This window comes from Megascapheus bottae, chromosome 1 (genome assembly GCF_031878675.1).
Source record: "Megascapheus bottae isolate mThoBot1 chromosome 1, mThoBot2.hap1, whole genome shotgun sequence".
NCBI classification, from domain to species: domain Eukaryota; kingdom Metazoa; phylum Chordata; class Mammalia; order Rodentia; family Geomyidae; genus Megascapheus; species Megascapheus bottae.
This window is the reverse complement of record NC_143509.1, coordinates 53,965,968-53,990,943: the sequence shown is the minus strand read 5'-3', so window position 1 is coordinate 53,990,943 and position 24,976 is coordinate 53,965,968. Positions and strand designations below refer to the sequence as shown.

The 24,976-nt window shown below is 40.7% G+C and overlaps 1 protein-coding gene across 1 annotated transcript; it reads left to right on the top strand.

Annotated features, from left to right (window-relative positions):
* The first annotated feature begins 3 nt into the window (after positions 1 to 3).
* Positions 4 to 17,837, top strand: Fbxo45 (F-box protein 45). Its single transcript, XM_090344422.1, has 3 exons — positions 4 to 655; positions 13,361 to 13,717; positions 16,871 to 17,837. Exons 1-3 carry the CDS (start codon positions 344 to 346, stop codon positions 17,054 to 17,056), a joined length of 855 nt encoding a protein of 284 aa, XP_090200548.1. The 5' UTR covers positions 4 to 343; the 3' UTR covers positions 17,057 to 17,837.
* The last annotated feature ends 7,139 nt before the right edge of the window (positions 17,838 to 24,976 follow it).

Here is a 24,976-nt window from a genome sequence, read left to right as displayed (position 1 = left end):
TCGTGAACTGAGCATGCGCCCTTGCTTCGTGCCCTCACTCGCATGGCGGAGCCCGGGGCGCGCCGCTGGGAAGCCCGCCGAATCGGGCTGTTCCGGCGGCGCCCGCGCTGAGCCACGGGGGAGGGGAGAGGGACGCTCGAGCAGCCGGTGCGTCTGCCCTCAGTGAGGCGGGGCGCGCAGCGGGCGCCCCGGGCAGGGGCGGGAGTGGTGGTGGCGCCAGTGGCTGATACTGAAAGGGGTGGTGAGCGAGCTGCTCGGGTCTCGAGGCGGGGCTGGGCCTCCTGTGCCAGGACGGGGGTTAAAGGCAGAGGCGGCGGCGGCCCTCGGGCCGGCTGGTGAAGCGATGGCGACGCCTGGCCCGGGGGCCGGGGCAGCCTCGGGCGGCGCTGGTTGTAGCGGCGGCGGCGCGGGCGGCGGCGCGGGCTCTGGGTCCGCGGGGGTCGGGGGCCGGCTGCCCAGCCGGGTGCTGGAGCTGGTGTTCTCCTACCTGGAGCTGTCCGAGCTGCGGAGCTGCGCCCTGGTGTGCAAGCACTGGTACCGCTGTCTACACGGCGACGAGAATAGCGAGGTGTGGCGGAGCCTGTGCGCTCGCAGCCTGGCAGAAGAGGCTCTGCGCACGGACATCCTTTGCAACCTGCCCAGCTACAAGGCCAAGGTAAGAGAACCCTCGGCCACGGCGCTGCCCCAGGTTTCGTCCTCCCGGCTCTGATGGCTTTCTCTTCCAAGCTTCTGGGTCAGACGCCTGTAAGCCTCACCATCCCGTCTTACACCGCTCCAGTCAAATATTCCTCACCTCTTTTTCCCTAAAGATCCTTCGATTGAAGTTCCCCTTAAGCTACTCCACTTTTTTAAAAGACTAGCTTCTTACTACTCCTACTTTCGTCGGTCTTTGCCCTTCGAATAGCCAGACGATTGTACCTTTTCATGACGATTATTCGTCTCCCTGGCCTCCTGGTAGACTTTTTGTTAAATTATATTTTCTTTGATGCTTTTAATACAAAGTTAGTTTCTGAGATCTTGCATTAGTCTCATCCTTTTTCTTTTTTCCTCTTCTTTCTTGTTCTTACCCCTCCTCCCCCCAGGTTCTCTTTACTTCAATATATTTCAGGCTTACAAGTAAATGTGGTCCTAGGTCTTCTGCTTAAGAACTTTTGAGATTACAGGCTTTCATAGACTATTGATTGGTACCGCAGAGTCGTCATTCTTCCCTTTGTGACTATTATCGGCTACTTCCTTGCTAACTTTTTCGTAGTTCTACCTTGAAGATGGCTCATCGGTTCCCTTTGTCACAACTTTTTGAATCCTCCTAGCTTCTTGTCCATATTCTTATGTCTTCATAGTACAAAGTAAAATGCTGAATAACAGATTATGGTAGGGCCGTGGGGATTCTCGAGGCCATGTAAACAAAGAGCCTAGGCTGGTTATTATTATTCAGTATTCATCAGTGTAGATGTAAGAGGATAAAGTGTCACCTGGAATGTAATAAACATTTACTTTTTTTAAAAAAAGCTATGGCCAGTGAGGGTCAGAGTAAGAAGTCAATTATTTTTCATGTAGAATGTATGTGTATGTATATATTTCATTTTGATTTTTCTTTATGGAGATAGTCATGTATGTAGCTCAGTCTAATCTCCAACTTACTATCCTGCCGTCCATCTGCTTTCTGAGTCATGTGATTATACACATGTAATATAACCCCTGGTTATAGTTACATAAAGACAAACCTTAGTTTCATAAGGTAAAGAATAATGTTATTTAAAGCTGTCAACTATTACATCTCTTGCTTTTCTCCTAACATTTGCCAGGAGAATGTTTGTGAATAACAGATACTCAATGGATACTCAATGGATAGGAGAGTGTAGAAGATTGCAATTTTGTCCTAATTTGTTTAATGTGTGGATTTCATTACATTTTTTTTTCCTTGTAGGTCTTGGGACTTGAGCTCTGGGCCTGGGCCCTGTCTGTAAGTTATTCAGCTCAAGGCCGCCCTACCCCTTGGGCCACAGAAAACTTCCAGTTTTCTGGTCCTTAATTGGAGATAAGAGTCTCACTGACTTTAGTGCCTGGGCTGGCTTTGAACCTTGATCCTCATATCTCAGTCTCCTGAGTAGCTTGGATTACAGGAGTAAGCCACTGCGCCCAGCCTTAAAAATTTTTTTTAATGGGAAAAGTTCCATAAGTGTATTTTCTGGCTTAGTTTACATTGACTTTCTTTTGTAATATATTCATGAGTCATGAATATAACTCATGTAACAAAAGATTACATGCCTTTGTGAGTCAAGCTTCAATCGAAGCAAAATAATATAAAGCAAAATATCTTCCTTTGGTCCTTAGTTTTCAGTTTCTCTACTTGAAGGCAGCCCTATATTATCATTTGTCTTGTACCCTGCCAGAGGTATTTTAATTTTGTTGCCTGCCTGCCTGCCTTCCTGTCTTGCTTGCTGCCTGCCTTGCCTAGCTGCCTGTTGGGTCCCTCTCTCCCTCCTTCCCTCCCTCCTTCCCTCCCTCCCTCCCTCCCTCCCTCCCTCTTTTTCTTCCTTCCTCCATCCTTCCCTCCCTTCATTTCTCCCTCACTTTTCATCCTGTCCCTGTCCATCTTTCCCTTCCTTTTTGTGCCATTTCCAGGCTTGAATTCAGGGCCTGGATGCTGTCCCAGAGGTTTTGTTTGTGTTTTTTATTATTGTTGTTGTTTGCAGGAGGCTCTTATCACTTGAGCCACAGCTCTACATCCAGCTCCTTGATGTTAAATTGGAGATAAATGTTTCATGGACTTTGCTGGATTGAGTTTGAACTGTGATTTTTCAGATCTGTCTCCTGAGTGGCTAGAATTACAGGCATGAGCCATTGGTACTCAGTTTATTTTAGTTTTCTTAAGCTTTTAGTATTTTATATATCTTTCTACTATGTGCACTATATTATTTGTCTTGTACTAATGATAGATTGTTTTCTGGTGTTGCATGACCTTTTCTAAAAATCATCAGGATGAAATGTTTATTCAGAAGGGTCACACTGGGAACTCCCTAGTGTGGTAGAAAAGGAAAAGAAATATAGAAATAACTTCAATGCATGGTACATATTGCTCCTTACTGTTAGATATAAAACAGTGTACTAGACATCCAGTCATCCAGCATTTGAGTGGAGAGTTTAAAGATGGGATGGATTTGAGTAGTTGCTGAAGAGGAAGTACTCCAAACAAAAGATCCATACAAGGAACTAAAGGTACCACGGTGAAATAAAAACAAACTTGTAGACACTATTCTCGTTGGGAAGTTACATGGTAGTGGAGAAATGGATATTAGTTAAATAATCTTGCAGTTGTAAAACTGCATTTGGTAAGTATGATAAAGGACAGATACAAGATATTGTGAGAGTCAGTAATAGAAGATTGTATTTAGGTAGGGAGGTTAGGGAATGCTTTCTTATTACATGGGCTAGACCAAGTATTAGCATTTCAAAAGAGAACATTATGAGAATTAGGCTGAAGCATATATAGCAAAAGTTATACTAATATGAGATAAAATGGAAGAAATAGCCTGGGTCCAAACTATAGGGAAGATATTTACAATTATAAGCAATAGATTTTAGGGACATGTGGATTAGTAATATAATTATTGTGTACTTTTTATTAGTATACATTACTTACACAGAGGGAGGAATTTCATTATGACCTTTCCAAACATTTCCACTGTATTCCAGTCAATCTCACTCCCTTCTATTACTCCCCGCTTTCCCTGATTATTTTTCATTTTAAAGAGGTTATTTCTGACCTTCAATGTGGAGGACAGCTTGGATGTGGGCATTAAGTTAGTTAGGAAGTAAAGGAAATGGAGATAAATGGGCAGATTTAGGAAATAAAAATACAGAATTTGGCAATGGATTTGAAATAGGGATGAGGAAAAGGGAAGTGCTAAGGGTGACTCGTAGGTATCTGACTTACATAATATAGGGATTAGTTGGGTTAGGTTTTGAATACTGGCAACAAGTTCAACAGTGGTAGAGTGGAATTCAGTGTGTGCTCATGAAGTTAGAGTTTAGTGAAGGGATCTAGGGTAAAGATCTAAAATATTTAAAGAAAGGAAAATGATGATTGAAAAGTAAGCTGGAACTAAATGTATCATGGAAGGTCTTTTGAAATACAATCTTTAGTCTTTTGTTTGGGCTTTGGGCAGAGGAATGATGAACTAAATAAAAGCTATACTTTAAAGAGATTAGGCCCTGAAACAGAAAGGACAGGAGTTAGTCCGTATATTATAAATAGGGTAAAGAGAAGAGAAGGATATGGCCAGGAGAACAGCTGGTGTGAGTGAAATGAGGGAAAAAGGCAGAGTCAAATGGACTAAGGAGACACAGTAAAAGAAAAATGAGAACAGATTTAGAAGCATAAACATGGAAAATACTTGGAATTGGTCTATTTGGAACCTTTTTTTCTCCCTTCCCTTCTCTTTCCCTTCCCTATCTTTATCCCTTCCATCCTTTTCTCCTTTCCCCTTTCCTCCCTTTACTTCTTTCCCCTTTTTCCTTCCCATCCTATCTTTCCCCTTTCCTTTTTTCTTTGCTGTACATCATACTCAAATCTAATGCTGTGTCATTGATCTGCATCAAGGCATTTTCTTTTTCAAAATTCTTGTTTTGCTTTATCTCATATAATAAGTAGTTACTCTAACCATACTTGGCAGCCAACTATAGTTCTCTAAGTTTCAGATCTAGCCTAAGCTAAGTCTTAAGGCTATTTTTTTTTCCAGTTCTTGGGCTTGAACTCAGGGCCTGGGCACTGTCCTTGGACACTTTTTGCTCAGGTTAGTGCTGTGCCACTTGAGCCATACCACCACTTCTGGCTTTTTCTGTGTATGTGATACCAAGGAATTGAACCCAGGGCTTCATGCATGCTAGCCGAGTACTATACTACTAGGCTATGCTCCCGCATAGCCTATAATGTAAGATTCATGAACTAAGACAGAAACTATGGATTGTTTTTATTTATTAATATGGTAGTTTCCATTGCAGTTGAAATTTTCAGTATACATTTCTACAAAAGGACACATGGTGTGGGTCCTGGCTCAAGTGGTAGAGTGATTTGCCTTGCATGCTCAAGGCTCTAGGTTGATTCCTCAGTATTGATGCCCAGGACCCAGTGGGGAGGGGGATATTTGATATAGTTCTGACATATCTAAAAGGAAATCTACAATAATTTCCTTTTCTCCCTTCTCCCTTCTGTTTTTCTGTACTTTTTTGTGATAGCTTTGGGATTTGACCTCAGGGCTTGGATGTTGTCTCTGATTTTTTTTTTTTTTTGATGGGTCATGGGGTTTGAACTTGGCCTGGATGCTGTCCTTGAGCTCTTCAGCTCAAGGCTACTAGCCTACCCTTGAGCCAAGCCCCACTTTCCGTTTTCCAGAGGCTAATTGGAGATAAGAGTCTCAGGTCCTTTTGTGCCTGGGCTGGCTTTGAACCTTGATCCTCATGATCTTTTTGCTCAAAGTTAGTACTCTACCACATGGGCTTCACATGAGATGAGAGTCTCACACCTGTAATTCTAGCTACTAAGGAGGCTGAGACCTGAGGATCACAGTTCAAAGCCAGTCTGGGCACAAAAGTTCATGAGACTTGTATCTTCAATTAACCATCAGAAAACTGGAAGTGGTACAGTGGCACTGTGGTTTAAGGGGTAGCGCTGTATCCTTGAGCTAAAGAGCTCAGGGACAGTGCCCAGGCCCAGAGTTCAAGCCCCATGACTGAAACCAAAAAATAAAAAAAAGGAGTCTCACAGTGCTAATGTCTCACACCTATATTTCTAGCTAGTCAGGAGGCTGAGATCCTACCCAGAAAAAGTCTCACTGACTCTCCTGCCTGGTTTCTTGACTTGGAACAGCTCTCTTAGTCTCCTTAGTAGTTAGGACTATTCAGGTGAACTACTAGTGCCCAGCTGTAATAATTTCCTTTTTGTTTTTTTGTCAGTCCTGGGGCTTGAACTCTGGGCCTGAGCACTGTCCTTGGGCTTTTCTCAAGGCTAGCACTCTACCACTTGAGCCTCAGCACCACTTCTGACTTTTCTATGTATGTGGTACTGAGGAAATGAACCTTGGTCTTCATGCATGCTAGGCAAGCACTCTACCACTAGGCCAAACTCCTGCCCCTCCTCTCCCCCCTTCCCTTCTTTCCACTCTGTCTGTCAGCCAGTCCTGGGGCCTGAACTCAGGGCCTAGGCACTATGCTTGAATACTTTTTTTTTGGTCTGTCATGGGGCTTGAACTCTGGGCCTGGGAGCTGTCCCTGAGCTCTTCAACTCAAGGCTACCGCCCTGCCCCTGGGCATGGGCGTTGTCTCTGAGCTCTTCAGCTCAAGGTCCTATCCCAGGGCTTCATCCATACAAGGCAAACACTCTATCACTAGGCCACGCTCTTAGCCCCCATAATTTCTTAATATTGGAAATTCATTGTTGGTCTGGGAGTTTGGCCTTGTGGTAGAGTGCTTGCCTCGCATGCATGAAGACCTGAGTTTGATTCCTCCATACCACATACATAGAAAAAGCCGGAAGTGGCACTGTGGCTCAAGTGGCAGAGTGCTATCCTTGAGAAGGCCCCAGGACTGCTCAGACCCTGAGTTCAAGCCCCAGGATTGAAAAAAAAAAATTCACTGTTTCATAAATGTCAAATACTGTATTTTTAACTTATAGTTTATGTAAGACCTATATAAGATTTTCATGAAAATAAGTCTCTCTCTCTCTCTCTCTCTCTCTCTCTCTCTCTCTCTCTCTCTCTCTCTCTCTCTCTCTCTCTCTCTCTCTCTCTCCAGTCCTGGGCTTGAGCTCAGGGCCTGAGCACTGTCCTTGGACTTTCTCAAGGCTAGAGCTCTACCACTTGAGCCCAGCATCATTTCCAGCTTTTTTCTTTTTCTTTTTTTTTTTTTTTTTTTGGCCAATCCTGGGTTTGAGCTCAGGGCCTGAGCACTGTCCTTGGACTTTCTCAAGGCTAGAGCTCTACCACTTAAGCCTCAGCACCACTTATGGCTTTTTTTTTTTTTCTAATGTGGTACCGAGGAATCGAACCCGGGTCTTTGTGCATGCTAGGCAAGCACTCTACCTCTAGGCCAAATTCCTGGCCTCCAGCTTTTTTCTATGTATGTGGTACTAAGGAATCGAACCCGGGTCTTTGTGCATGCCAGGCAAACACTCTACCACTAGGCCAAACTCCCGCCCCGAAAATAAGTCTCTTAAGGCTGTTTTAGTCTGTAGATTGACTCTGCCTTTTACCTGTGTAACACATTTGTTGTCATCTTAGATTTTACTGATTTCATTCCCATGGTATTGATTTATATGCTCTTCTGTCCTCTGCATTTCCTATAGAGTATCAATTAATTTAGATTTTTGCAAGTTTTGTCCTAATTAGAATCAAGTAGGAGTGTATTAAAAAATAAAATCTGTGTAATTAAGTACAATGTGAAGTAGACAGTTGTTGGTAGGAATTCAGGAGAGAAATGAAAGAGATTGAGTGGCCCAGGTTAAGAATAGCTTTATGGAGGTGGTGTTAGAGAATGTGTGGGAAGAGAAAAGCAGATATGGTACTGTATACAAGGAAAGTAGAAAATGAAATATGAGGACTCTGATCTGGAGGACAAAGAGTTTATAGTTGATGTGGTACTAAATATAAGGCTATCATAGGTTATTAAAATGGGTATGAAATATGATAAAGGTGTTTCTTTAGAATTTGAGGGGCCAGAGGAAGGAGGGGTCACTGAAGAATATAATAGAAGTCATTCCAGTGAAATAGGAAGGTGTCATAGGTGTTTATAGAAAAGGTTGTCAGTAATGTCATGTGACAAATGAAATTAAAAACAACTAGGATTGGGCTTGGAGTTTGGCCTAGTGATAGAGTGCTTGCCTAGCATGCACGAAGACCCAGGTTCCATTCCTTAGTACCACAAACATAGAAAAAAGGCAGAAGTGATGCTGTAGCTCAAGTGGTAGAGCTCTAACGTTGAGAAAGTCTAAGGATAGTGCTCAGTCCCTGAGCCGAAGCCCAGGACTGGCAAAAAAAAAAAAAAATCAAAACAAAAACAAAAACCTAGGATTTAGGAATAAAAGGAAGTATTAGGTCTTCCCTAATGAAGCATTCATTCTCTTGATGTGATTGCCTTGAGTAGTCTTTTTTTTTTTTTTTTTTTTTTTTGGTGAGGGAGAAGAGGCTAGGGGTTGTAGGGCTTGAACTCAGGCTTGGATACTTTCCCTGAATTCTTTTGCTCACTCTGCTACTTTGAACACAGCTCAACTTCCAGTTTTCTGGTGGTTAGTTGGAGATGAGTCTCATGGACTTTCTTGCCTGGGCTGGCATCAAACTGCAATCCTCAGATCTCATCTTCCTGAGTAGCTGGGATTACAGGTGTGAGCTACTAGTGCCCGGCTTCTTGAGTAATTCTTCTTGAGTAATTTAGACCTTACTGACCTTACTTGTTTGGGATATTTTTCTCCTTCATTTACTTTTTTTTTGTGTATGTGGTGGTGATAGTGGTGGTAGTGGTGGTGGTGGTGCTAGGGATTGAATCCAGAGCCTTGAGCCTGCTAGGCAAGTGCTCTACCATACAGCCACATCATCCAAGCTTCTTCTCATTAACTCTTACATTGTGATCCCTTAGCTGCTTGAAAGTGTATACTAATACAGATAAGGAAAAAATAGGAATATTTCAGCTTTACAGCTTTCTTTGGAAAATATGAGATACTTGAAAAAAGCAGTTAAAAATTGCTATGCAAAATGAAACAGTTAAGTATGGTTAATAATAAGTGAACACACTTGATAAAAAGACTAAGTTTCTGACCAGGAACATAGCCTGGTAGAGTGCTCACCTAGCATGCATGAAGCCCTGGGTTCGATTCCTCCGTACACAGGAAGAAGCCAGAAATGGTACTGTGGCTCAAGTGGCAGAGTGCTGGCTCAAGTGACAGAATGCTGACCTTGAGCAAAAAGTGTCCATGAAAAAAGAAAGAAAGAGAAAAAGTAAGTTCTGATTTCTGGGTTCCTCACTAATTAGTTGTTGACTTTGAAGTCTGTGTCCTCATTCCTAATTTGGACTCGTCTTTATGCTGACTGACACTCTGCAATCTCAGCAATAGGTTCTAGCCTTCTACTGCTGTGGGATATTTTAAAAAATTATCAAGTGATGTACAAAGCGGTTATAATTCCATATGTCAGGCTGTCAGTACAGTGCATCATGATCAGTGACATTTCTTCCATCCTCCATTTTCTCCTGCTATCCCTACTCTCAAGTTAGGGTACAATTTTTACACAATGTACATTGAATATAATGACTACATTTCTCCTTTTGTATGTACTATGGAATATTTTAATATAAGTAAAGAATGGATTACTTTTATTTTTAATTTTTAAAGTTTATTACAAAGGTAATGTATAGAGGAGTTACCAATTCATAAGTCAAGTAATAACTACATTTCTTTTTGAACAGTATCATCCCTTTATACTCTCCCAATTTTTCCCTCTACCCCTGCCCATAAGTTTAGTTCATTTTCAACATAGCTCCTCTTTTCTTTTTTCTCTTCTCTTTTTTTTCATATATTTTTATTGTAATTAATAGAAGGGTTACATTATATTTGCCAGATAGAAGGTACATTAATTCACGTACATTGATACCCTTTCTCATGTCTTGGTCCCTCTCTTCTCTTCTTTCCTTTCCCTTCCTCCCTCCCACCTTCTTCCTCTCCTTCTCCTTCTTTTTTTTTTTTTTTTTTTTGCCAGTCCTGTGGCTTAAACTCAGGGTCTGGGCACTGTCCTTGGACACTTTTTGCTCAAGGCTAGCATTCTACCACTTGAGCCATAGTGCCACTTCTGGCTTTTTCTGTGTATGTGGTACCAAGGAATCAAACTCAGGGTTTCATACATGCTAGGCAAGCACTCTAGCACTAGGCAAAACTCCCAGTTTTTTTTAGGGGGGCTGTTGATCATAGCTGGGGGATGTTGTCATGGGGCTTGAACTCAGAGCAGGGGCCCCGTCCCTTGGCTATTTTGCTCAAGGCTAGAACTCTGCCATTTTGAGCCACAGGCCACTTCTGATTTTCTAATTGTTAATTGGACATATCAGTCTCATAGACCTTCTTTCCTGGACTGGCTTTGACACTTGATCCCCAGATCTCAGCCTCCTATATAACTAGGATTACAGATGTGAGCCACCAGCACCTGACCAAAAGTTGTAAATTATTAAAACATGACTTAGGGCTAGGAGTTTGGCCTAGTAGTAGAGTTCTTGCCTAGCATGCACAAAGACCTGGGTTCCATTCCTTGGTACCACATATATAGAAAAGTCAGAAGTAGTGTTGTGGCTCAAGTGGTAGAGTGCTAGCCTTGAGAAAACCCAAGGACAGTGCTCAAGTCCTGATATCAAGTCCAGGACTGGCAAAAAAAAAAAAAAAATGACAGATGGTTATTATTTGTGTGAAGTAGCTGCTTTATACTGTTTTTTTGTTTTATATTTTTGTTATTGAAGAATTAACTTGTCTTATGGTAGTTTGCTCTTAATGGCTACAAGTCCTACTGGTTGAATTTAGTTACTATCTAGAGGAATCTTTATTTGGTAAAATGAAAATGGTGATGTGTCAGTATATGAGTAATACTTAGCAAGTATGATAAGGACCTACATTAGTTTGTGGTTACTAACATTTTTCATAAACTGTCAAGCTGTTATGACTAAAGTCTATTTTCTATAAAATAGAATTTTTTTTAGTGCTGAGGATAGAAGTCAGTGCTTTGTGCATGCTAGGCATGCACTGTGTCATGCTCCCCTGCTCCAAAGAATAATTTGTTTTGATGATACAATTGTCGGTATGAAAAATGTACATCTCTTGGGGCTGGGAGAGAGGTCAAGTGGTACTCGGCAAGTAGGACATACTGAGTTCAATCCTCAGTACCATATACACCAATAAAAACAAAATGTTTTAAAAATGTGCATCTCTTAACTTTTTTTTTAGATTTTCTTAACATTGGTTTTTTTTTTTTTTTTTTTTTTTTTTTTGCCAGTCCTGGGCTTGAGCTCAGGGCCTGAGCACTGTCCTTGGACTTTCTCAAGGCTAGATAGAGCTCTTCCGCTTGAGCCTCAGCACTACTTCCGGCTTTTTTCTATGTGTGTGGTACCGAGGAAACGAACCTGGGTCTTCATGCATGCTAGGCAAGCACTTTAACCACTAGGCCAAACTCCCGGCCCCTAACATTGATTTTTTACATCATATTTCAAATGTCACGTTTAGCAAATAAGAATTCAAAAATGAGATCTGTATATGAATCACTGATCTCTTAACTTTTTGATGAAAAATATCAAACATAAAAGTGGAAAAAATGCTTTGAGGAATTTCCTTATACCAATCAGCAAATTTTGCCAGCGACTCATGACAAATCTAGTTTTATGTTTACCCAATACACTCTGTCCTATTCTGCCCGTATATTTCTTTCCCTCCACCCCTTCCCTCTTTCTTTTTTTGGGGGTGGGGGCGGGGCTTGAACTCAGGGCTTGAGCACATTTTGCTCAAGGCTAGTACTCTACCACTTGAGCCACAGCACCACTTCTGGCTTTTCTATGTATGTGGTACTGAGGAGCCGAATGCCAGTCTTTGTGCATGCTAGGCAAGCACTCTACCACTAGGCCACGCCCCTGGCCCTGACCTCCTATATTTCTTTTTTTTTTTTTTTTTTTGTAATTAGTAAAAGGGTTACATGATATTTGCCAGATAGAAGGTGCATTAATTCACATGCATTGATACCCTTTCACATGTCTTGGTACCCATTTCCCTCCTCCCCCCCCCGATCCCCTATATTTCTAAGCAATTCTACATGCCATTATTTCATCCAAAAATTGTTTCTAAAATACAAGGATTCTTGTGTATATTTTTTGATATTTTAAGAAGTCTACTTGAAGAAATCATGCTACAGTTTAGCATTTGGTAGCAACAAGACAGGTTGGCAGTTAGTTGCTTGTTTGTTATAGCAAGGTTTCATTATGTCCCCCTAGATGATCTCAAACTCTTGATTGAAATGGTCCTTTTTCCTTAGCCTCAAGAGATAACTGCAGGCATGTTGACTCCAGTTGGCAGTTTAATGTACAATTCCCCCTTTTATTTTTTCCTCCTTTTTCCTCAGCCCTGGTTGTGGGGCTTGAACTCAGCTTGGGCCTTGTCCCTGAGGTCTTTTTGTTCAAGGCTAGTACTCTGCCACTTTGACCCACATCTCCACTTTTGGTTTTCTGGTGGTTAATTGGAGATGATTCTCTTGGAGGCTGAGATTATGGCCTAGTGGTAAAGTGCTTACCTACCATGCATGAAACCTTGGGTTTGATTCCTTGGTTCCACATACACAGAAACAGCTGGAAGTGGTACTGTGGCTCAAATGGTAGAGTGCTAGTATTAAGAAGGCCCAAGAACAGCACCCAGGCCCTGATGAGTTCAAGCCTCAGAACTGGCAAAAAAAAAAAAAAAAGAGCCTAATGGAATTTCCTCCTGGGCTGGCCTTGAACTGCAATCCTTAGATCTCAACCTCCTGAGTAGCTAGGATTATAGACCTGAGCCACTACCACTTGACATGTTATACAATCTTTTTTTGTTTGTTTTTTGCTTTTTTGTTTTTGGTCGGTTGTAAGGCTTGAACTCTGGCCCTGGGTGCTGTCCCTGAGCTCTTCCGCTCAAGACAACTGCCCTACATCTGGGCCCGGCGTTATCCCTGAGCTCTCAAGGCTATCATCCTATCCCTTGAGCTACAGAACCACTCTTCCATTTTCAGTGGTTAATAGGAGAAAAGAGTCTCATAAACTTTAGTGCTCGGGCTGGCTTTGAACCACGATCCTCAGGTCTCAGCGTCCTGAGTATCAGGATTACAAGGGACCCACTATGCCTGGCTTATTTTCTCTTAAGTTGGTAGGAGAAAGGGAAGTAGGAAGACAAAGGGGAAGAGAAAGAAGGGAGATGAGAAGGACATATTGTACAATCTTATTTATTTATTTATTGCAATCCTGGAACTTGAACTCAGGGCCTGAGCACTGTTCTTGGAGTTTCTCAAGGATGGAGCTCTACCATTTGAGCCACAGGACCACTTCATTTTTTTTTTTTTTTCTGTGCATGTGGTACCAAGGAATCAAACCCAAGTCTTTGGGCATGCTAGGCAAGTACTCTACCACTAGGCAAAACTTCCAGCCCATGTTGTACAATCTTAATGTTAGGTTCTTATCCTAAAACTTAAGCCATTCTTTGGAAATATTTGGTAATTTTAAAATGTAGCTTTATTATTTAAAAGCATAAGCCTCAGATATGGTTACTTTTTAATATTTAAGAAAAATTAAATTTCTGTTTTCTCTGATGTGTTTCTCATCTTTTTAGGTACGCGCTTTCCAGCATGCCTTCAGCACTAATGACTGCTCCAGGAATGTCTATATCAAGAAGAATGGCTTTACTTTACATCGAAACCCCATTGCTCAGAGCACTGATGGTGCAAGGACCAAGATTGGTTTTAGTGAGGGCCGCCATGCATGGGAAGTATGGTGGGAGGGCCCCTTGGGCACTGTGGCAGTAATTGGAATTGCTACAAAGCGGGCCCCCATGCAGTGCCAAGGTTATGTGGCATTGCTGGGCAGTGACGACCAGAGCTGGGGCTGGAATTTGGTGGACAATAATCTACTGCATAATGGCGAAGTCAATGGCAGTTTTCCACAGTGTAATAATGCACCAAAATACCAGGTGAGAAATGAATATTTTCTCAACTATTGGCCTTGGTAAAGTTATACGTAAATTTGTTTTAAGCTCATAAATATTTATATAGCAGCTATGTTTTTTTAGTAATTGCTTAAATGATGCATTTCAATATTTATTTCCTAATACATATTTGACCTTTGCGATCAATCAGAGGTTGCCAAGCTTTTTCTGAACAGGGCCAGGGTAGATACTTTAGGCTTTATAATCCATATTGTCTTTGTCACACCTTTCAACTCTGTTGTTATAGCATGAACCTAACTGTGGATATTGTGAATGAGTGAATATGACTGTACCCCAGTAAGATTTTATAGTCTGAAGGGCAGATTTGGTCCCGTGACTATACATTGCCCCCTCATTTCTTGCGTGAAGTTTTCATGTTTCCTATGTTGTGGCACATCTAAGTCTTTTCTGTGTATGTGCTGCTGTTGAGGCTTGTGTCCATTGCGCATATTGCTTTTGGTCAGCTTTTGTGCTCTCAGCTGGTATTCTACCATTTGAACTGTCTTTTCCTGGCTAATTGGAGGTAAGAGTCCTGACCCTTTCATGGCTAACCTGCATGTACTTAAAAAGAACGTATTTATTTATTCATTTATTCATTTGTTTGTTTATTTATTGCCAGTCCTGGGGCTTGAACTCAGGGCTTGGGCACTGTCCTTGGACACTTTTTTGCTCAAGGCTAGCACTCTACCACTTGAGCCATAGTGCCACTTCTAGCTTTTCCTGAATGCTAGGCGAGCATGCTACCACTAGGCCGTGCTCCTAGTCCAAGAACATATATTTTATTCTTGGATGTAGTAGTCTTTTTTTTTGGGGGGGGGTGCCAGTCCTGGTGCTTGAACTCAGGGCCTGAGCACTGTCCTTGGGGTTTCTCAAGGCTAGAGTTCTACCACTTCAGCCACACCACCACTTTAGGTTTTTTTTTTTTTTTAATGTATGTGGTTCTGAGGAATCAAACTCCAGCCTTTGTGCATGCTAGGCAAGCAATCTACCACTAGACCATACTCTAGGCCCATGATGTAGTAGTCTTTAAATCACAATTAGATCAAATTTGTTGCTAAAATTCAAGTCCATATTATCATTATTATTTAGCCAGTCCAGGGCTTGGGTGCTGTCCTTGACCTTTCTTTGTTCAAGGCTACTACTCTACCACTTGAGCCACAGCACCACTTCTGACTTTTTCTGTATATGTGGTATGGAGGAATTGAACCCAGGGCTTCGTGCATGCTAGGCAAGTACTCTAACAGTAGACAACACTGCTGGCCCCCTCAAGTCTATATTATTAATGATTTTTCTTTCTGTCTGATTTTTTTTAAGTTTCTGATTGATACATATTTGAAAATGCTTGATATTACAGAGCACCTTTTTTGTCACTCTTTCACTTCTAGTCTTTACTTAAAGTGGATTTCCTAGATCACTTTTTTTTTTTTTGTACTAGTTCTGGGACTTGAACTCTGGGCCCTGGTACTATCCCTGAGCTCCCTTTTTGCCAAAGGTGGAGAACTTTACCACTTGAGCCACAGTGCCATGTCAAGCTTTTTCTTTCTTTCTTTTCTTTTCTTTTCTTTTCTTTTTTTTTTTTTGCCAATCCTGGGCTTGAGCTCAGGGCCTGAGCACTGTCCTTGGACTTTCTCAAGGCTAGAGCTCTACCACTTGAGCCTCAACACCACTTCCAGTTTTTTTCTATGTATGTGGTACTGAGGAATTGAACCTGGGTCTTTGTGTGTGCTAGGCAAGCACTCTACCACTAGGTTAACCTCCTGGTCCACCATTCTTCATTTTTAACATCTATAGTTAGAGATCAGTCATGACTATATACAGTTAGATTAGTCATGATTATATAAATTCTACATTGTATGTAACTGCCTTATAAACCCAGGTATTTGTGCATGCTAGGCAAGCATTCTACCACTAGGCCAAACTCCTGGCCCTGCTGTCTGGCTTTTTGATGGTCCATTGGAGAGGACTCTTGTGGACTTTCCTGCCTAGGCTGGTTTTGAACTACAATCCTCAGATCTGAGCCTCCTGAGGAGCTAGCTAGGATGAGCCACTAGGTTTGGATTCAGAGCCTTACACTTGCTAGGCTGGAACAATACCACTGATCCATTCCTTCAGAGGGGGTGGGGTGGGGGGGTGGTGTGTGTGTGTGTGTGTGTGTGTGTGTGTGTGTGTGTGTGTGTGTATTTCCTTGTATTCAGTGTAGAATCTCATTTTTTCTTTGTTTTTTTGCTGAATTTTCCTGCTCAGGCTGACTTCAAAGCCAGTCATTAGATCTTAGCCTCCTGAGTAGTTAGGATTACAGGCATGAATCACCAACACACACAGGTTTGAGCCATCTTGGTCCATCTTACCTTCTGTGGTCTCTTTGACTTTGTTTGACCTGGCTTGGCATCAGGATTCTTCTCATCTGAACCCCTCAAGTAGCTAGAATTACAAGCATGAGCCACAGGTACCCACCTCTGTTATTATAATTGTAAGTATACAGTTTAATGACATTGAACACATGTACAATATATAACCATAACCCTATACCCAAAACTTCCTTTGTTTTCAGTGTAAACTCTAGTAAATAGTAACTCTCCATGTCTCCTGTTCCTCAGCCCCTGGAAATTTATTTGTGTTTCTGGTTATACTAAGAACTGCATATAAATGAAATCAATATAAAGACAATATTTGTCTTTTCATGCCTGGCTTATTTTATTTAGGATAATGTTTTTCCTGTTTCATCTGTGTTGTAGCATGTCAAAATTCTTTTTCTCGATAATATTCATTATATGTATATGCTATAGTAGTTTTCAACTTAGTAGACTTTTTTGTAGTAAAATATGCCAAGTTATAGAAAAGCCCTTAAATGAAGAACAAATGAAAATGTAGGGGCTATTCAGGGGAACATTTGAGATGTTTGTTAGTAACTAAACACAGATCTTATGTGAGTTTTTAAAAGATCAAAGTGATCATTTGAAGAGAGAATTATGTGTGTTATTTCTCCTAGATGTGTTTTCTCTCATCAGAAGCTTTTCCTTCTGAATTTTTCTGGTTAACTTTTAAAATTTATATTTTCAACTTCTTAATTGGTGTTATGTTTTTTCTATCTGTGCCTTTGATGGATTTTCTTGTGACTTTATGTAATGTCTATTACAGATAGGAGAAAGAATTCGAGTCATCTTGGACATGGAAGATAAGACTTTAGCATTTGAACGTGGATATGAGTTCCTGGGGGTGGCCTTCAGAGGACTTCCAAAAGCCTGCTTATATCCAGCAGTTTCTGCTGTATACGGCAACACAGAAGTGACTTTGGTTTACCTTGGAAAACCTTTGGATGGATGAGAGTGGCTTTTTCGGGTTGACAGAGTAGAGACCTACTTGTGGAAAGTAGAATCATGAAGTGAAGTAATGTGTGCATGTCCAAGAAACATCCTGAAAACACATGAAGTTGTAAACTGGAGAAGCAACTCTACATCAGAGATTATCTTAGTATTTCCTCTTTCCACTGGGCCAGAATAATCCTCAGGGTTGCAGTTGGTTGAGTGGGCAGTTGACTTATGCATGTTACAACAGATTTATCTCTTGAGTTATCAGTGTGTTCTTTCCAGAGTTAAAGGTGAGATGTTAGAGGTGCTGTAAAAGGGATAAGGAAATAGCAAGATTTTTAAATAGTTTGTTTGTGAAGAAAGATTGATTCCATCTACAACTGCCTGTTCTTTCTCCAGCCCCCCCCATACACACTTTTTTTGCCAGCCAGCTTGACTATTAGATAAGTATGAAACTGGTTGGGATTTTACTTAATATTTTTAATATATTGAGAAGCATGGTCTGCCTGGACTGCACTTCTCTAGCAATGAGAAATAAAATTGTGCAGCTATTTTAAAAGTTGTATATACAATATATGTATAAAAAACTGTAAGAAAAAAAGGACAAAGTGGTTGCTTTGTTCTACTTAAATTTCTTAAAAAAACAAAAACAAAAAACCACTACATGGTACAAAATTAGAATAACATTTGGGGACAATTGGGTAACCACAAAGAAGAGGACCTTAAGAAGACATGTATTATGTTGTCTCATTTTGTATTATTTTGATTTACAATTCCTGTAGCTTTTACAGGGTTTTTGTTGTTGCTTTTTTTGTTGTTGTTGTTGTTGTTTTTTTTTTTTACCATCATGATAATGGTAAAGATTCTTCACCTCCTGGCTTAATATTGAGGGAAGGTAATTCTTCTAATTACACTCATATCAGTAACAATGATTCTAAGATGTAATAGTGATGCACATCTTTTGGTACCTGGTTTCATTTTTTGGCCTTCTGAGAAAGTGTCTCATTTTATAGGACAATGCTATGTGCTCTTATAGTCCTCAAATAGGAGAGCTGTTCATCATAAACCATAGGAAAAGGAATGGTTAATGGTTCTTTTATTTTCTAACTTTATAATGATGTAGATGTTGTCAGATAATCTTAATTTAATATTGTTTACATCATGCAACAGTCTAAGCCTCCAACTCTGCCTTGGGGCTATCAAGAAAATGTTTACTCACGCATCCTAAATAGCGCCAACCTGAGCTCAGGTTAGACTATTCTTAATCTCATTATAGTTAAATACTCCCATGAGACTTGAAATGTAACACATTGTGCTGAAAGGGTAGGGTTGGCAATATTTTGAAAGTTATACTGGAGAAGAGTCTAACATTTCCTACTTTGACTGATAAATCTTATCTCTTCACTGACTCTTGACTTAAAATCCAACACACATGAGTTGAGATTTTTCTTTTGTTAAAAGGGAAATCTTTCGGTATGAAAGTATAAATTGTATGGATTCAGATACATAAGAATTGATCAAAGTAAGTGAAATCTTTGTACTTTTAGATTATTGCTCTATTTATATTTTCTTTTGAATCTAACAGAATTAGAGACAGCGAGCAGCTTGCTGGAGTTCTTGTGTCTGTGGGGGGGGGGGTTGCTCCTAGAGAGTTAAAATGAACAACACTCCTATGAAGCAGGAGATCTCAGCCATAGAACAAAAATTTGTTTTTTCTACCTGAAAGGTTTACATGTATTTATTATGTTTCTGGTACATTGCTTGAAAAGTGAAATTTGTTAAAGTTTCATTTTGATAGTCCTGTCAAGAAGAAACTTAGTTGTACAGAATGAAGTTGTATGTTAAATGTGTTTGAGACCATGGTTGACACAGAAATTAATTTTTCAGCTCAACTCAGTTTGATGAGGTGTAAAATTTGATTAACGATGAAAACTGATTCAGGATGAAAAGTGACTAGTTAGAAAATCATGAAGTCCTTTAAGTACTTGTTGAATTTTCAGGTTGTGAGGCAGCCTATTTCAAGAGCTTTTGCCGATAGTCTTGTTTGTAACTTCTGTTTGTCTTATTAGTAAACATTTGTAACCTGGTTTTGAAGGTGCTGATTGGAAAAACATATAGCAAACACATGGGTTTTTCATATTGAACCTAGGATCAAAATCATTGCCCTATTACTTAACAAGCCATTTGGATCTCAAAGATTCAAATTTGCAAGTTTTGTAAAATAGAAGTTGCTAGTTAGTGTGAACATTGGGGAAATGACGAGCCTTCATTTATAACCTGATAAACGCATTTGTTACTAGAGACTAGTAGTAGCTATCCACATTGTCAAAATAAACTGTTCAATGTTAAAGGAATTCCCTTTTTTCATTGGTGCTGAGAGAGCATTTAGGTAGAAAACTGTGTCACCTGAGGGTGACATATAAATCACCCTAAGTCAGTGCTTCTCAACCTTGGCTGCACTTTGGAATCACTTCAGAATGTATTTTTTAAAATATTCATGGGATGGGTCCCATCCTATACCCTAAGTTTCTGATTTTGGTCTGGGATATAACCTGGCCATTGGGATTTTTAAAAACTTTCTGATGATGTCAGTATGAAACTGAGAACAATTGATCTAAAATTTACATAGGATTTTCTCATCTGCAAAAGACAATTCTTGCTCCCTCCCTTCACTACCTCACAAGGATATTGAAGGTAAAAGAAAAAATAATGGGGAAGTGTACTCTGGACAAAAAGTGCTTTAGGGAAAGAAAGTAGTATTTGTATTTCAACCACAACAGTGGTCAGGAAAAAAGTGTACAATCCGATTTGTGGTGTTGTCTTAGATTGGGAGCATTCCTTTGGTTCTTTAATGAAGTGTGCAGATGTGCAAGCAGACGTTACTATTCCTCTGAATCATACTGTGGTCTTCTGTTATACTTGAGATCAGCTGTCTTAATTATCTGGTTTGATGTAGGAAAGAAGAAATATTAAGGAGGAAAGTCTGTAATGTTCATTGCTCATAATTCATTAAAATTTTTTTTGTACAAGGAATCCTGTGGTTTAGAATCCTTTCATATTTGCCATTACTGTTTTATTGTTTGGCTTCTAAATGTTCAGCTGTTTACTTCATCTTATTCTTATTCTTGTAAATTTCAATACAGATTTGATAATGCACCTAAAGCGGGCTTTGCTTAGTTGAATGTTTGAAATCATGGCTCAATGATTAGGCTTCTTTTGCCCTTTAGATAAAACTTGACTAGGGAGTTTTAAAATTAACAAAGACCTTACTAAATTTACCATTTAACTCCCTAAAGTACTGTTTATATAGGCTATAGCAATGCTTTTTAATTGTTTTAAGAAATGAGCAGTTTTAAGGGATGGACAGAAGCTTAAAGAGTTGTAAAAATTAGCATTGAAACCAAGACCACAATTGGGTCTGTGGGATTCGGGGTCGCTTTGAAGCCTTGTATAGTAGGAAAGAATAGTCCATACCCAACCCAGATGCTGTCCTCAGAAAACAGTCTGCATATGCTCTATCTGAATGTAATCGCTCCTTTCACATTGTTCATATTTAATATTTTATCTGTACTAACTCATGTTATATGACTTGTACCTTGTACAAAATATTCATATTTATTACTTATTTATTAGTGTCTTAGCTCCCCTACATTAGAATGGATCTTTGATGGACTCATTTTTGTGTGTTCACATCTCTAAGCTCAGTAGGAAGGTGCTCACATACTTGCTGGGGAACAGACAAAAGCTCCTCTAAACTTACACTGTAGCAGCAAAGATGGGTGAGAAAGACATTCTCTGCCCTAAGCCAAGGAACAAGGAAATTAAGGGATGCAAAGTCGAGGCTAGTGAAGAAATAATTATTGCAGATGCATTTTAGCCATTACTCTTTATTTACCAATATTGGCAAACTGATTTTTAGTTCTTGGTGTAGATTTCATATTTGTTTAGAATTGGAGTTAGAATTCTGTATTTGAATTTTTGGGGATTCTGTTGTTTTGCTTTAGTTTCCTAATAAAAAGTTAAAATAAACCATAACTACCTGTGATTGCTTACCTCTTATAAAGAAAATTGTTAACATTTTGGTCAAAATTGGGGTGCTGTGTTAGCTAAAGGAACTGCCATAAATTCCTTGGTTTCTAGTTTCCCATGTTTGGAAGAGAACCCAGTAGAGAACAGTAATCTCTAGGGTCCTGTCCTTATTGGCTAGCAGTTGAGTATGCAGTTGTTTGCCAACTCCTCTGCTGGGTGGACAAGGGGCTCCTGTGAGGCAAAACCTTACCAGAGAATCAGTTCATCATGCTGCTCAAAGTTGTTTGATATATTAGTGTTAAAATTTAAACAAGCCATTTTAATTTTCTGAAAAGTAGGTGTGAAATTTCTCTGTTGAGTGGAGACATCAGGAACAGCTTAACTAGGCTGTTGTCCTATTTTGTTTTTTGGATCTTCCCTCAAAACAAGTGCTTTTTATTTAATGTAGTAATTAGAATACTGTTGACAGCAATATGTTCTCTCATCTTAAGAATACATTTTTATAGAAGTAGCCCCTTGGGACTTCAGACTTGCTTATAGTATTTCATGATGAGTGATACAAGAATAATTTAGTGAATCTTCTAAGTTCACCCTACTGACAGCTCAATTTCTGTTCTTTTAAAAATATAGTCTAGCCAGGTGCCAGTGGCTCACACCTGTAATCTTAGCTACTCAGGAGGCTGAGATCTGAGGATCAAAGTCAGCCCCAGCACTATAGTCTGTGAGACTATTTATTATCTTCAATAACTACTAGAAAACCAGAAGTGGCACTGTGGCTCAAAGTGGTAGAGCACTAGCTTTGAGCTGAAGAACTCAGGGACAGTGCCCAGGTGCAGAGTTCAAGCCCCATGACCAATCAAAAAAAGAAGAATGTGTGTGTGTGAGATAGATAGATAGATAGTCAGCCAGCCAGCCTGGCACTGGTGGCTCACACTTGTAATCCTACCTACTCAGTAGGCTGAGATCTGAGGATTGTGGTTAAAAGCCAATCAGGCAAGAAAATCTGTGAGACTTTATCTGTAATAAACTACTCAGAGCCAGAAGTGGGGCTGTGGGTCAGGTAGAAGAATGTGAGCATTAATCAAAATAAGTTCAAGGACAGCACTCAGACCCAGAGTTGAAGCCCTCAGACCGGCCCCCCCCCCAAAAAAAAAAAGATCAAGGGAAGTCAAGTCCTGCCTATTTGATACGTAAGGCATAATTGTATTTCTGATCCTTTCTTCCCTCTAAATAAGATAGGGAGTGCATAGTTTTGAGTTTCTGTGTTCCTTGGAAAAAGGCTCTATGGGTTTATTTACTAAAATGCTAGTGTCTGGGTCAGGAGTTTGGCCTAGTAGTAGAGTGCTTGCCTAGCATGCATGAAAACCTGGGTTCGATTCCTCGGTACCACACACATAGAAAAAAGCCAGAAGTGGTGCTGAGGCTCAAGTGGTAGAGCTCTAGCTTTGAGAAAGTCCAAGACAGTGCTCAAGCCTGAGCTCGAGCCCAGACTGGCAAAGAAACAAACTAATGTCCCAAGTTGGTTAGAGGCATATTATAATGGGAATAGGCCAAATAGCTTTGTTTACTTTAATTAGTTGACATGTTCCTTTTTCCTAACCAATGTTTAAAGAATAATAAAATTATTATAATATATTTTCTTGGCCATCTACAGCTTTGAAGGAGAGGAGACAAGGTTAGAATGAGAGATGCCATGCCATTTCTCCCTCTTACAGGCCAAAGAGTGAAATTGATCATGGCTAAACTTCAAGAGCAGTATTGGCATGGACAGGTGGCTGGCTGCTTGCTGAACAGCACAGTGGCAGTGGAGACTAGCAGCATTAGTTCTCTGGAAGCAGCTGAATGTATCCACCCTTTCAAGTACAGTCTAATGGAACATGAACTGAAGTATTTGTGGGATCTCATGAAACTGTCAGTGACTCTTTAAACCACACTGGGTTTTGTCCTATAGTTGGGGCATAGTGTCTGAAATTATGAAGTAATCTCTCTGGACAACCAGTCACTAGTCATCACTAGTAATTTAAAAAGAAGAAAAGATGCCTGGCATGGTGGTTCATGCCTGTAATCCTAGCTACTCTGGATGCTGAGATCTGAGGATCAAGGTTCAAAGCCAGCCCGGGCACAAAAGGACCTGAGACTCTTTATCTCCAGTTAACCTCTAGAAAATGGGATGTAGGATTTGGCTCAAGGGTAGAGTGGTAATCTTGAGCTGAAGAGCTCAGGGACAACAATGCCAGTAGTAGGGCGGTAGCTTGAGCTGAAGAGCTCAGGCACAGTGTCCAGACCCAGTTCAAGCTTTGTGGCCTACAAAAAAAAAAAAAAAAAAAAAAAACAAGAACAAGAAAAAATAATTCAGAATTATGTATCAGGCTCTTGTCAGGTACTAGGGATGGAGAAATAAAAAAACAAAACGGGGGCCTAGTGGATTAGTACTCACCTAGCATGCAGGAAGCCTTGGGTTTCATTCCTTGGTACCGCATACTCAGAAAAAGCCAGAAGTGGTAATAAAAGCTCAAATGGTAGAACACTAGTCTTGAGAAAGCCTAGTGTCCTAGAAAGAACAGCACTCAGTCCCTGAGTTCAAGCCCCAGAACTGTGTGTGTGTGTGTTGGCACTGGGCTTGAACTCAGCCTCATGCTCTCACTGAGCTTTTGCATTTTAGCATTTGAGCTATTTTGAGCTATACCTTCAATTCTTGCTTTTTGCTGGTTAGTTGGATATTAGACTTCTGCTTAGACTGACTTTGAACTTTGATCCTCAGATCTCAGCCTCCTGAGTAGCTAGGATTAGAGGCGTGAGCCACCATGCCCAGCATCCTGTCTTTTGGTAGGGACCCAGTCTGCATAGGAATAGGCTAAAATATAGGCTGGAGCCAGTCTAGATTTTGGAATAAGATGTAAGAAAAGGATAATTGAAGGGTTTGAACAATTTCTCTTAGCAACGTAGTCTTGGAAGACTTTTTCCTTATAATAAACGTTGTCGGGGCCGGGAGTTTGGCCTAGTGCTAAAGTGCTTGCCTAGCATGCACGAAGACTCAGGTTCGATTCCTCGGTACCACGTACATAGAAAAAAGACGGAAGTGGTGCTGAGGCTCAAGTGATAGAGTTCTAGCCTTGAGAAAGTCCAAGGACAGTGCTCAGGCCTTGAGCTCAAGCCCAGGATTGGCAAAATCGATAGATAGATAGATAGATAGATAGATAGATAGATAGATAGATAGATAGATAGATAGATACATTGGCTTAAGGAAGGTTATTATGATGCTGATAAGCCCCCCCCCAAAAAAAAATTAGGCCTTATTCAAAGTCACTGGATACCAGTGGCTCACACTTCTAATTTAGCTACACAGGAGCCTGAGCTCTAAGAGTCAAAGTTGGAAGCCAGCCCAGGTAGAATAGTATGTGAGAATCTTGTCTCCAGTTAATAGTAAAAGTCAGGGCTGAAGGCATGACTCAAGTGATAGGGCACCAACTGTGAGCTAGAAAACAGTAAGCTTTGAAGACTTGAGTGTTAAAGCCATGTCACCAGTGTGTGTGTTCTTTGACCTCAGGTGACCCCTACCCCCTTTGCTTTCCTTGACCTCTTTTTGAGCACGTCTGTACACACAAGCCAGATGCTGGAGACATTTCCCACACAAGTTTGTTCTGGTGCGCTGCTCTATTTAAATACTTTTATTTCTTGCACCAATCCATCCTTTCATGCTCTCCCTGGGGTCTCTCAGCATTGTTTCAACAGGGGGCAGCAGCAGCACACTTTCGGTGCTCAAGATAGGGTGCTGGAAGGCACCCCTTAGGGAGGAGCTTGCAGGAGGAAACCCATAATATGAAAGAAGCTAGTGCATCCTGTGGTGAGTTGAGACGCGTGTTTCCTGAAGAAGGGGAAGGAGGAGGGCACCTCCAGTACTTTATGG